The sequence below is a fragment of the Macaca thibetana genome, chromosome 8 (genome assembly GCF_024542745.1).
Source record: "Macaca thibetana thibetana isolate TM-01 chromosome 8, ASM2454274v1, whole genome shotgun sequence".
In the NCBI taxonomy this organism is placed as follows: Eukaryota; Metazoa; Chordata; class Mammalia; order Primates; family Cercopithecidae; genus Macaca; species Macaca thibetana.
In genome coordinates this window covers 113,367,419-113,381,121 of record NC_065585.1, presented here as the reverse complement: position 1 = coordinate 113,381,121, position 13,703 = coordinate 113,367,419, and the positions used below count along the sequence as shown (strand labels likewise).

The 13,703-nt window shown below is 45.0% G+C and overlaps 2 protein-coding genes across 11 annotated transcripts in view; both read left to right on the top strand.

Moving 5' to 3' along the window:
• The window catches only part of SMIM18 (small integral membrane protein 18), a 577,762-nt gene that overhangs the window by 60,070 nt on the left and 503,989 nt on the right, over positions 1–13,703 (top strand). The window lies entirely within an intron of this gene.
• The window catches only part of DCTN6 (dynactin subunit 6), a 1,120,059-nt gene that overhangs the window by 1,081,500 nt on the left and 24,856 nt on the right, over positions 1–13,703 (top strand). For 5 of the 10 annotated variants that reach the window (XM_050802572.1, XM_050802571.1, XM_050802576.1 and 2 more), the window contains exon 2: positions 10,750–10,792. In XM_050802572.1, the coding sequence (XP_050658529.1) occupies positions 10,770–10,792 (23 nt within the window). In that variant the 5' untranslated portion in view covers positions 10,750–10,769. Of the gene's footprint in view, positions 1–10,702; positions 10,793–13,703 lie in introns of all 10 variants that reach the window. The other 5 variants (XM_050802578.1, XM_050802577.1, XM_050802580.1 and 2 more) reach the window with 2 other exon arrangements.

Sequence of the window (13,703 nt, the reverse complement as noted above, 5' to 3'; positions counted from 1 at the left end):
TGCTCTGCACAGAGAAGAAAATCCAAAAGAATCTTATTGATTGGGGAACTTTGAGCAAGTCACATCACCCCTCTGGGACTAAGCTTCACCTTAAAATTAGACATAATTATGCCTGTCTCAACAGAACCGTTATGAAAATCAGCTAAAGCATGTAAAAGCATGGCATATAAAGCTGGCTGATGGAATGTAGCTGAAGGTAAAGTGATTGAATAATTAACATTATGAGCATTATTGGGCTACCATTTTATGACGCTCTTTGCTAAGCACTACGATTATGGGAATGAGTAAGACATGGTCCCTGCACTCATGTGGCTCTCAGTCTACTGGAGAGACAGAAATGGAAATAAATACCTTTGTTAAAGAATGGTAGGTACACAGGCGTACAGAAGGGGATAAATAAATAATCACCTGCAGAAATAGAGAATCGAAAAGGATTTTGGAAGAGTGGAAATGCTTAAGTTGGCTCTCTATGAAAGGATGTTTCCAAACAGATGGGTGGCTTATTCTAGGCCACAGAAGGCACAAAGTCTTAGGCAACAATAAAACAGTTCATGGGAATGCCAAGAGTAGTTTGGTTAGACCCTAACCCAGCAGCGCTAGAGGAATTAAAGACACACACAGAAATATAGAGTGTGGACTGGGAAATCAGGGGTCTCACAGCCTTCAAAGCTGAGAGCCTCGGACAGAGATTTACCCACATATTTATTGACAGCAAACCAGTGATAAGCATTGTTTCTATAGATTACAGATTAACTAAAAGTATTCCTTATGGGAAATAAAGGGATGGGCTGAAATAAAGGGATGGGACCTGGCTAGTTACCTGCAGCAGGAGCATGTCCTTAAGGCACAGATCACTCATGCTCTTGTTTGTGGTTTAAGAACACCTTTAAACGGTTTTCCACCCTGGATGGGCCAGGTGTTCCTTGCCCTCATTCCGGTAAACCCACAGCCTTTCAGCATGGGTGTTGTGGCCATCACAAACACGTCATAGTGCTGCAGAGATTTTGTTTATGGCCAGTTTTGAGGCCAGTTTATGGCCAGATTTTGGGGGCCTATTCCCAACATGTCCCCCTTCTTTGATTTGCAAAGTGATAGAAGCAAAGGCAGCTTTGCAAGCTACTTCTTGCAGGAGTTGGGATCTGCATCTGCAGACTATACAAAGACAAATAACACAGATTAAAAGCACAATCATCATTGAAATCACAGAGCTTCCAAGTGTTTTTATCCATTTTAATGGGTTACTAGCTGCTAATCTGTCCGCAGCTCCTTTAAGCACTCCGGTTCCTGGCATTAACTTCAGGTGTGCCTGGGATGCTTTAAATATTTGTTCTTTTAATTTTGCAATATCCAAAGTCAAGTTTGTAGAGTGTCCTTCTAGATACTTTTTTTATTCTTTCCCAAATGTTGATCTTATTAAGAGTATTAATAGTTTTCCACAAATCCTTATGTTTAGCTCCTACAGTGGGCCATATCATTTGAAGTTAAGGTGCCACTATATCGCCATGGTTCCAGATAATAGGAACTCTTGCCATACTTCTTACCATTTCTACCATCTGACCATTTTGTTCAGACCAGCTGAATATAGTGTGGCCGTGGCACGCAGACTGAGAGTTGCAATTTAAACTAAACATCCCCTTAGGGGACCAATTAATAATGATTCCATAGGAATCATTGCACAGCACCTCTGCCTGTTCTGCAATGCAATCTTCCTAAACGAGTATGTTCATTATTTCTGGCCAGGTCCAATTCTGTTTACAAATAGGTTTTTGAGGGCAGTATGCCTCAATTATAGGAGTAGATTTATTATGGTAAATACTGAGGTCAGAAAGCATGTGTAACTGTGTCATAGGGTGATTACATCTAGGCATTATTGCCAGCCAGGATTGATAAATATGCCTAATAAGTATAATTGTTCTCTTGTCAGCCCTTGTTGAAGGAATACTCACGGCAATGGTGATCACTGTGATCATAGTTACCATTCAATTACTCTTTGTGACTGGTTGTCCCGCTTTCCTCAGACTTTCTTTTTTTTTTTTAAAGACAGAGTCTCGCTCTGTCGCCCAGGCTGGAGTGCAGTGGCGCGATCTCGGCTCACTGCAAGCTCCGCCTCCCGGGTTCACGCCATTCTCCTGCCTCAGCCTCCCGAGTAGCTGGGACTACAGGCGCCCACAACCGCGCCCGGCTAATTTTTTGTATTTTTAGTAGAGACGGGGTTTCACCGTGGTCTCGATCTCCTGACCTTGTGATCCGCCCGCCTCGGCCTCCCAAAGTGCTGGGATTACAGGCGTGAGCCACCGCGCCCGGCTCCTCAGACTTTCTTCCACCATCTGTGACAGCTTCTTGATCTGTCCCCAGGTGGGTGACTGTGTTTGGGGGGTGTTGCTCGTGACAGTTGGGGTCCTCCTCAGCATCAGTCTTGAGATGGGTGCAACCGGGGGGGGTCCTCGGGATCCTCCCAGAATCCCTTCCTTGGCATCTGGCTCATAATAAGGTTTCAGGTATCTGGATGGTATGCAAATCAGCTATTGATTCAGTCCTGGAGAAACACAAGCATAACCTCGACCCCAAGTTATTATTTTAAGGTTGTATAACCGAATTAATGGCTCTTGAGTCAGTTAACATTCTCTATTTACCTGATTTTTTCTTAATTATGAAAACTGGAGAATTCCAAGGGGAAAATGTTGGAGCTATGTGCCCGTTTTCTAATTGTTCAGTAACTAATTCCTCTAAAGCCTCCAGTTTTTCTTTACTTAGCGGCCATTGTTTTATCCAACTTGGCTTATCTGTTAACCATTTTAAAGGTATAGGTTCTGGAGGCTTTTAACAATGGCCGCCCTCAAAAACGATATCCTAAACCTTGGCGGGAACTTTGTCTTTCTGCTTGAAGTGGTTCCTTTAAAGCTTGCAAATTTTTTCCTAGTCCCATACCAGGGACATACCCATTTCATGCATCATATGTTGACTTTAAGGGCTATATAATTGTTCAGGAATTAGAACTTGTGCTCCCCATTGCTGTAACAAATCTCTTCCCCACAGGCTTATAGGTAGAGAAGTTATAATTGGTTGAATAGTCCCAGGTTGTCCATCAGGCCCTTCACAGTGCAAAATATAACTACTTTGACATACTTCAGGGGCTTTACCAACTCCAACTATGTTAAATTGAGCATGTTGATTGGCCATGCGGATGGCCAGTGCTGTAGAGAAACGATTGAAATATCCGCTTCTGTATCTACCAAACCTTTAAATTTCTTTCCTGAATAGTTATTTCACAGGTAGGACGTTTATCAGTAATTTGATTTACCCAATAAGCTGCTTTACCTTGTTTATTTGTGCTTCCAAATCCTCCTGTTCATTTAATTTCACTTTTCCTCATTCCCACATATGGCACAATCAGGAGTTGTGCTATGCGCTCTCTTGGCTCTGCTTTCCAGGGAACAGAAGTAGATACAACAATTTGAATTTCCCCATTATAATCTGAATCAGTGACTCCTGTTTGTACTTGTACCCCTTTTAAATTTAAACTAGACCTTCCTAGAAGTAACCCCATCGTCCCCCCTCACAAGGGCCCACAAACTCCTGCTGGCACCTTTTGCAGGGGTTCCCGAGGCAGAAGGCTCACAACTTCTGTGCAGCATAAATCTACTGTGGTACTACTGGCTGTGGTGGGGACAGACATTGCACAGGGGTGAGAATGGCCTGAGCTGGAAATGCCCCGGTTTAGAACGGGGCCAGGACGGGCCCCTCATGGCGTTTCCTGAAATGGGGTTCCCATCTTTATCAAACTTAGAGTGACACTGATTAGCCCAATGTTTTCCTTTTTTGCATTTTGAACAAATTTCAGGCTCAGCAGTTTTCTTTTTTCCCCTATCTGGCGGCCTGACTTGCTGATTTTTTCTATATTCTTTTTTAGTATGACCATGCTTCCCACAGCTAAAACAAGCTCCAGGAAATGGAGTATTTCCTTTATCCACTCTCAGTCCTGCCATTGCCTGTGCCAACAAAGTAACTTTATGCAGATTACCTCTGACACTGTCACAGGCCTTGATATAATCAATTAAATGCACTTTCCCTCTAATAGGTCGCAGAGCAGCCTGGCAATCTGGATTAGCATTGTCAAAAGCTAATAACCGCAACACTATATCCTGAGCAGCCAAATCTGCAATCACCTTTTTAAGAGACTCCTGTAACCGAGCTGTAAAATCCACATACAGTTCTTTTGGTCCCTGTTTTACAGCACTAAAGGAAGGGTATTGTTTTCCACCTGAAGTGATTTTTTCCCAAGCTCTAATGCACACTCCTCTAAGCTGTTCTAGGGCATCATCCTGCATGACCACCTGTGCATCTAAGCCAGCCCTGCCACTGACCCTAAAGTTGGTCTGCAGTTATATTAATTTGAGGTTGGGTCTGGGCGTTGCAAGCAGCCTGAACAGAAGCTTCATCTGCCCACCAAGTTTTAAATTGTAAGAACTGAGCAGGAGTCAGGCAAGTTCAAGTAAAAGCGTCCCAGTCAGTAGAAATCATTCGACTGGAAACAGCAACATTCTTTAACAGTCTCATTACAAAAGGAGAACCCGGTCCATACTGATTAATAGCTTGTTTAAATTCTTTGAGTTATTAAAAGGAAAAGGCTCAAATGTAGTTATAATATTTCCCTGCTGATCAGGTAGGTGTATTCTAACACGGAACTGCCAAGCCTCTGTATCACCCTCTCGTCTAGTTTGCTGAATTCCTGCCTGAATAGAACTGAGAGTGGTTGCTCGAGGTGCTGCTAAGTCACTGGGGCAAAAACTTTTCTCCCTGTGTCCTCTGGAAAAGAAAGATCTGGAGGGTCAGGCCACTCTTTTTCTTCAAAATAATAATGAGGGGGTGCAGAAGGGTAAGGATGAACTTCTCCCTCCTTTGCCACTGTAGCTCTAGCTGGCAAACAACCCTGCTCTGTTTCTTCTTCTGTAACTTAATTATCCTCTCCCTCCTCCTCATCATTAGTGTGAAAAGGTTCCAAGGTGGAATGAAGCAAAGCCCACATTTGTCCCATTGTTACCCTGATGCTTCCGAGCTCCTCTTCTTACCACGGGGATCATTTTAAGAGTACTTGAGTGTCCTCCAGCTTAGTTCCATGTTCTCCAACCGTCACTCTGGTGACCCTTCGACCTGGGTTCGAGCCCCCACGTATGGGCGCCACTTGCTGAGAGCTCGGTCATGGAGACCCTAACCCAGGGGCACTGGAGGAATTAAAGACACACACAGAGAAATATGGAGTGTGGAGTGGGAAATCAGGGGTCTCACAGCCTTCAGAATTAAGAGCCTCGAACAGAGATTTATCCACGTATTTATTGACAGCAAGTCAGTGATAAGCATTGTTTCTATAGATTATAGATTCATTAAAGGTATTCCTTATGGGAAATAAAGGGATGGGCTGAAATAAAGAGATGGGTCTGGCTAGTTATCTGCAGCAGGAGCATGTCCTTAAGACACAGATAGCTCCTGCTATTTTTGTGGTTTAAGAACGCCTTTAAGCGGTTTTTCGCCCTGGGAGGGCCAGGTGTTCCTTGCCCTCATTCCAGTAAACCCACAACCTTCCAGCTGGGTGTTATGGCCATCATGAACACGTCACACTGCTGCAGAGATTTTGTTTATGGCCAGTTTTGAGGCCAGTTTATGGCCAGATTTTGGGGGCTTATTCCCAACAGGGAAGAAGAGGGCTCCCTAAGGAACTAAACAAGCTAACATCGTATTAAACATATTGAATGAAACCATATCCCACATTAAATATAATTTCTAGGTACAGAAGAGTTGAATTGCAGTTGATTAGTTAAGAAAACAGTTGCTTTGTAGACATTAAGTATGTATGTGTGGAGGCCGGGCGCGGTGGCTCAAGCCTGTAATCCCAGCACTTTGGGAGGCTGAGATGGGTGGATCACGAGGTCAGGAGATCGAGACCATCCTGGCTAACACGGTGAAACCCCATCTCTACTAAAAAATACAAAAAACTAGCCGGGCAAGGTGGCGGGCACCTGTAGTCCCAGCTACTCGGGTGGCTGAGGCAGGAGAATGGCATAAACCCGGGAGGCGGAGCTTGCAGTGAGCTGAGATCCGGCCACTGCACCCCAGCCTGGGTGACAGAGCAAGACTCCGTCTCAAAAAAAAAAAAAAAAAAAAGTATGTATGTATGGGGTTGGACGCGGTGACTCATGCCTGTAATCCCAGCACTTTGGGAGGTAGAGGCAGGTGGATCACCTGAGGTCAGGAGTTCGAGACCAGCCTGGCCTACATGGTGAAACTCTGTCTCTACTAAAAATACAAAAAGAATAGCCAGGCATGGTGGCGGGTGCCTATAATTCCAGCTTCTCAGGAGGCTGAGGCAGGAGAATCACTTGAACCCGGGAGGCAGAGGTTGCAGTAGGCTGAGATCATGCCATTGCACTACAGCCTGGGAAACAAGAGTGAAACTCATCTCAAAAAAAAAAAAAGTATATATGCATTTACTTATTTATTTATTTATTGAGACAGGCTCTTGCTCTGTTGCCTAGGCTAGAGTGCAGAGGCATGATCTTGGCTCATTGCAACCTTGACCTCCTGGGCTCAAGTGATCCTCCCACCTCAGGCCCCAAGTAGCTGGGACTATAGGCACATGCCACCACGCCTCGCTAATTTTTGTATTTTTTGTAGAAACAGGGTTTTGCCATGTTGCCTGGACTAATCTCGAACTCCTAACTCAAACAATCCACCTGCCTCAGCTTCCCAAAGTGCTGGGGTTACAGGCATGTGCCACTGTGCCTGGCGTTAGTATTAATTAATTCCTACCTGTACTTTTTGCATTCTGGAATCAGTACATTTTATTTTCAGGTTTCAAACAGTTCATTGATCCCCAAAAAGCCTATGGGCCCTGGACACTGTACCTAATACTGATAAAATGGTCCTTTATAAGTATGGCATAAAAGTCTTTCAAATTAATATAGATAGACATTGCTTGAAAATGGATAGGTGTTTACATGGTTGGCAGCGACAGGATACTCTAAATTCATGCATATACTTATTCAACAAGTTTACGGGAATATCAACCATGCACCAGGCACTGTGGTTGGTGCTGAGTAAAGAGTGGGAACAAAACTCACACGGTCCTACCTTCGTGGAACTTAAGTCTTTGTGGGGAATGGTAAGATAAGTAAGTATAGCTGGTGATGAGTGCAATCCGTACCCCATTGAGAAAATAATTAGAATACGAAGGGTAGCCTATTTTTTATTAAATGGTGCTATGGTCTGAATGTTTGTGTCCCTCCAGAATTCATATGTTGACATAAAACCTTCGAGGTTCTGTCCTCTCTGCCAAGCTTCACATCTGATATTTTATTGACTACTTGGCAATTAAAAGGTGGGACATTTGGGAGGTGATTAGGTGATGAGGGCTCTCATCAGACATAGAATCTCCAGCGCTTTGATCTTGGACTCCCCAGCCTCTAGAACTGTTAGGAATAAATGTCTTTGTTTATAAATAACAGTAGTCGCCCTTATCCATGGTTTCATCTTCTGTGGTCAACGTCAGTCCAAAAATATTACATAGAAAATTCCAGAAATAAACAATTCGTGAGTTTTAAATTGCACACCATTTTGAGTAGCATGACGAACTATGGTACCATCCTGCTCTCTCTAGGCCAGGACATGAATCATCCCTTTGTCCTCAGTATCCACATTGTTGATACTACCTGCCTATTAAGGCCTTCTCAGTTATCAGATACACTGTTGTAGTATCACAGTGCTTGTGTTCAAGTCACTCTTATTTTACTTCATAATGGCCCCAAAGCACAAAAGTAGCGATGCTGGTGATTTGGATCTGCCAAAGAGAAACTGTAAAATGCTTTCTTTAAGTGAAAATGTGAAAATTTCTTGATTTAAAAGGGAAAGAAACCAAACCTATATTCTGAGGTTGCTAAGATCTATGGTAAGAATAAATCTTTTATCCATAAAACTATTAATGAGGAAAAGGAAATGCGTGCATAGTATATAGAGGGTTCAGTAATATCTGTGGTTTCAGGCATCCACTAGAGGTCTTGGAATGTAACCCCCGAGGATAAGAAAGGACTACTGTATCCAGTCTAAGGTATAACCCACTCTCAGTATGCTTGGGGAACTGGTTCCCGGATACCCTGATGCCAAAATCTGCAGATGCTCAAGTCCCTGATATAAAATGGTGTAATATTTGCATATAACTAACTGATGCATACCCTCCCATATCCTTTCAATCATCTTTATATTATTCAGAATATCTAATACAATTCCTACATATCACTTCATTCACATGGCTTCAATGTAGTACTTGGCATGCAGCAAATTCAAGTTTTGCTTTTTGGAAACTTGTGTAATTTTTTTCTCCCAAATTTTTGATCCAACGTTGGTTGATGTCAACCAATCACAGATGTCAAACCCACAGATACAAAGGGCCAACTGTATTTTGTTATAGCAGCCAGAAAGAACTAAGTCCCTGAGTGTGATGGTCAGTTTTTTTGTGTCAACTTGGTTAGGCTACATTCCCAAGTCATTAGTCAAACACTAACCTAGATGCTGCTGTAAAGGTATTTTGTGGATGTGATTAAAGTCCATCCTTCCTAAAGTGAACTGATGTTCACTTTAAGGAAGGGAGATTATCCCGGCTAATCTGGGTGGGCCTGATTCAATCAGTTGAAGGCCATAAGACAGAGCTGGGCTTCCCTGAAGAAATTCCTCCTGTAAACAATAGCCTCACCCCTTGCATGAGAGTTCCAGCGTAGTGTGCAGATTTTGGACTTGCTTAGCTGGAGCCCCACAATCATGTAAGCCAATTCCTTACAATAAACCTCTTGATATACATCTACTACTAGTTCTGTTTCTCTGGTTGAAAACTGAGTATGTGACATCTGAGAGATAAAGGGTCAGAAGGTGTTAGGGTGGGGGCAAGTGAAAGCGGTTGAGGGTGGAGTGTCAGCTTTGCTTTTTTGGAGAATGAGGGTGTGATCCAACACATAGAAAGAGGAAGAGGAACACGAAATGAGAGAAGAGAGAAGTAGGCAGGGGCTTGATGTAGCTCAGAGATAGGTTATGGAAAGCAGTGTGGATTTTAAGAGAAAGGGGAAATAAAATAACTGAATTTGGCTCTTATTTTTCCATTTTTAAAAAAATACATTATAGAAAAAAATATAGAGATGGGATCTTGCTGTGTTGACCAGGCTGGTCTCCAACTCCTGGCCTCAAGCGATCCTCCCATTTCGGCCCCCCAAAGTGCTGCGATTAATTACAGGTGTGAGACACGTGCCCGGCCTCAATTTGTCTTTTAAAGGATGATTTTGACTACAGGAGAATTACTTGGATCAGGGTTGGGGGGGGTGAGATGAGGGGGTGTGATTTCAGAGGCCAAGTATGGAAGGAGCAAACAATTGAGAGAGACGCATCAGCTGAGATTAGATTACAGAGATGGTCGGGTTGACAGGGTAAAGTGTAAGCATGAGACCCGAGCTAGGACAAGCAGAACTTGCAGGTCTATTACAAGATGTAGGGGTGAGGAGTGCCAGGGTGACTCTCGAGTGTCTGGCTTGAGCAACTGGGCAAATGGTGTGGATCAAAAAAGCAGCAGGTTGGAGGGAGGACGGGAGTGTTAATCGAAGTTCTGGAAGTTTTAGGTTCGATATGACTCTGAGTGGAGATGTCAGTCAACCGAATATCAGGTGTGAAGATCGGCAGAGCGGGCAGAACCAGAGACATTCATTAGAGAGCAAGCAGGTGGAGGGCGCTTAACCTATAGGAAGGATAGAGCGAGAAAAGGGCCAGGAAAAGTCCTAATGTGTAGAGAAAGGCAGAGGCTGAAAAGCAGCAACGGCGAGGTCAGAGGAATATCTTTAGGGTATGATTACGCCTACGCAAGTGGGTAAAATGAGGGCATAATGACGCGCACTGGATTGCAATAAACAGCTTTTATTCTTTTATCAGAGATAATATCTAGCTTTGTAGCCCAGGCTGCAGTGCAGTAGCATGCTCATAGCTCGCTGCAGCTTCATTGGGCTCAGGCGATCCTCTCGAGTAACTAGGTGTACAGGCGCTGGTCATTGTGACCGGCTTTTTCTTTTCTTTTTCTTTTTTTTTTTTTTTTTGAGACGGAGTCTCACGCTGTTGCCCAGGCTGGAGTGCAGTGGCGCGATCTCGGCTCACTGCAAGCTCCGCCTCCTGGGTTCACGCCATTCTCCTGCCTCAGCCTCCTGAGTAGCTAGGACTACAGGCGCCCGCCACCGCGCCCGGCTAATTTTTTGTATTTTTAGTAGAGACGGGGTTTCACTGTGGTCTCGATCTCCTGACCTTGTGATCCGCCCGCCTCGGCCTCCCAAAGTGCTGGGATTACAGGCTTGAGCCACCGCGCCCGGCCTTTTTTTTTTTTTTTTTTTTTTTTTTTTTTTTCAGGAAGAGAGGGTCTCACTATGTTACCAGGCTGGTCTCGCAGTCTCGCACTCCTGGCCTCGAGCGCTCCTCCTGCCTCGGCCTTTCGGCCTCCCAAAGTGCTGGCCTGTGCCCAGCCAATGGCTGTTCCAAATTAGGGTCTACGGCCCCGCACCGCTGCCACGCACAGTCCTGTGCGCCCAGACTCGACGCAAACAACAGCCGCAAGCTTCCCTGACCCCGCCCCGCAGAGTCCTCGCCCCACCCCGGCTCCACCCCTCTCCCAACCCTGCCAGGCTCTCCAATCGCGTGTGGAATTATCGCTCTACCCAGGCGGTGGTGTGGATCTCCGCTCCAATTGGGGCCGTACCATGGCGGAGAAGACTCAAAAGAGGTGGGTCTGGTGCTTGAGAAAAGCCCTTTCTCAGCTTTGCGTAGGGGTGGAACCTGTTCCTGGTCGCCAATGGTGGCGACTCAGAGGGTGTCTCATCCTGGGCCTTCGGGCTGAAGGTACCTCAAGCCCAGACCTGGCGTCCACTGAGGGAGGGGGCTACGGAGTGGGGGCGGGGAAGGCTGAGAAGGGACACGGAGTCACCGCCTGGAAGGTTTTTGTTCCTGTCTGTCCTTCCCTCCCCGTAGGCGCCTGCGCAGAGGGGGTCTCCCGGCGGGGCTGCGAGGAGAGGGTGACGTCAGCTTTTTCTTGGGGCGCAGGGGGAGGCGGGCTCCCTTCTCCAGCACAATCGGCGGTACTTGGGGCAGCTGTACCCCACGGCTTGGCGCTGGATTCTCTGCTGCATGTTGCGAGACCCCACGCCAGTGCTGGCCGCACCCCAGGCCCTTCCTGTCTCTGGAGGGTGGGGTGTGTAAAGGGATTTACGGTCGCTGTCAGAAGGGGATCCGCGCCTCGAACTGTGACCCACACGCACGCGCACACACACACACACACACACACACACTATATATTCAGATGCGGGGAGTACATGCGCAGATTTGTTGCACAGATATATTGCGTAATGGTGAAGTTTGAGCTTCTAGTGTACTTATCACCCAAATAGTGAATGTTGTACTCGATGGGTAATTTTTCAGCCCTCACACCCCTCCTACCCTCGCTGCTTTTAGAGTCCCCAGTGTCTGTTATTTCCCTCTTTATGTTTCTGTGTACTCATTTTAGCTCCAACTTAAAAGTGAGAACATGTGCATTTGATTTTGTTTCTGAGTTATTTCTTTTTTTTTTTTTTTTTTTTTTTTGAGACGGAGTCTCGCGCTGTCACCCAGGCTGGAGTGCAGTGGCCGGATCTCAGCTCACTGCAAGCTCCGCCTCCCGGGTTCACGCCATTCTCCTGCCTCAGCCTCCCGAGTAGCTGGGATTACAGGCGTCCGCCACCTCGCCTGGCTAGTTTTTTGTATTTTTTAGTAGAGACGGGGTTTCACCATGTTAACCAGGATGGTCTCGATCTCCTGACCTCGTGATCCGCCCGTCTCGGCCTCCCAAAGTGCTGGGATTACAGGCTTGAGCCACCGTGCTCGGCCTGTTTCTGAGTTATTTCATACGGTAATGGCCTCCAGATCCATCCATGTTGTTGCAAAAGACATGATTCCTTTCTTTTTTATGGCTCTGTAGTATTCCATCGTATAGATACACCCCATTTCCTTTATCCAGTCATCCGTTGATGAACACTTAGGTTGATTCCATACTTTGCTATTGTGAGTAGTACAGTGATAAAGGAGTTTAATTGTCTTTTTAGTACGATGGTTTTCTTTGAGTAGATCCTGGGTCGAATGGTAGTTCCATTTGGATTGGTAGTTCTATATGAATTGCTGGGTCCAATGGTACTTCTGTCTTTAGTCCTTTGAGAAGTCACCATACTATTTTCAATAGATGAACTAATTTACATTCCCACCGATAGTGTATAAGCTTAGAACTGTGACATTTTCTGCCAGGCGTGGAGTGAACAAGCTCCTTTGTAAACATATGGGGAGGGCAATTTTGGCTGCTTCTCCGGTAGTCTTCATTGCTGGGGTCTCTTGGTGGCTGTTGGTGGCTGGGATGACACAAGTGCAAAAGTAAAGCCGTTTCGAACAGCAGCAGTGTTGAGCTCCCTCTGCTGACTCTTTTTGACAAAGAAAACTGACATTGTTTCTGGTGCCGTAAATTAAAATTTAGATTTTTCTTCCATTTAAGCAGATGCTCTATAATTTTTTTTTGTAAGCTAAAGAGGAACAGATGTGTTATAAATATTATGTGCAGTAGATAGTAGCTGACAGTGAAGATGAAGGTATTGTTGACTTGTTACTTTAACAGATCTGAGGTTAAGTCTTGCCCTCCCATCTGCCGGCTCACCTCTCTGCTCCCACCACTCCGAGATACAGAGGGGTCCTTGCAGAGATATTGGGACCACGTTTTAGTTGGCCTAGTTGGTGAATTAATTCTTCCCTCCCCCACTGAGAAGTGTGCTGATTGTGATGCAAGCATTACCTGGGATCTCTCCCTTGGGCGTAAAACTGAAGGCAGGGGGCACTTGTGAGTCTCTCCTACTCTCAGTTGCCCAGGACAAGTTAAATGTTAGATAATGCTCTTTTCATAATGGGAAGGAAGCTGAGGAAATGGAAAATTGCAATGAGAAATAAGGTCTAAAACAAGAGACATTTTATAGAGGCTAATTTATTTGACCAGGGCTTAATAAAACTGCATATTTTACCATAAAAACCCACTTTAAGTGAAAAGTGTCGGAGAAATGACATTTACAGATGGTGATACATTCAAGGACAGTGTCATTCATTTATCATGGAAAAACATCTGGAGTGACAGGATGTTTCCAGAAAACTTTCAACTAGAAGAGAGATGACTGATTTCAGGACAGTGATGCCCCAGGAATGAACTCTGCTCCAAGAAATTTCTAGTCTCTGAATTTCAGTTTTTTCTGTAATATGAGAGGGTTAGACCAGGTGATTTTCTGCTTTTACTAAAGTTTTCTTTCTTTTACTTTCTTCTAATTTCTTTCTTCTAATCTTACTAAAATCTTTCTTCTCCAATACAGTAGGAGGGCTACATATTTTCTGTTATTTCAGCAGATTGACTTTTTTTTTTTTTTTTTTGAGACAGAGTCGCTCAGGTTGGAGTGCCGTGAAAGCTTTGCACCATGCCTGCTTCCTTTTTTTTTTTTTGAATTGGAGTCTCACTCTGTTGCCCAGGCTGGAGTGCAGTGACGCAATCTCAGCTCACTACAACCTTTGCCTACCGGGTTCAAGCGATCATCCTGCCTCAGCCTCCTGAGTAACTGGGACTACAGGTGCCCACGACCACA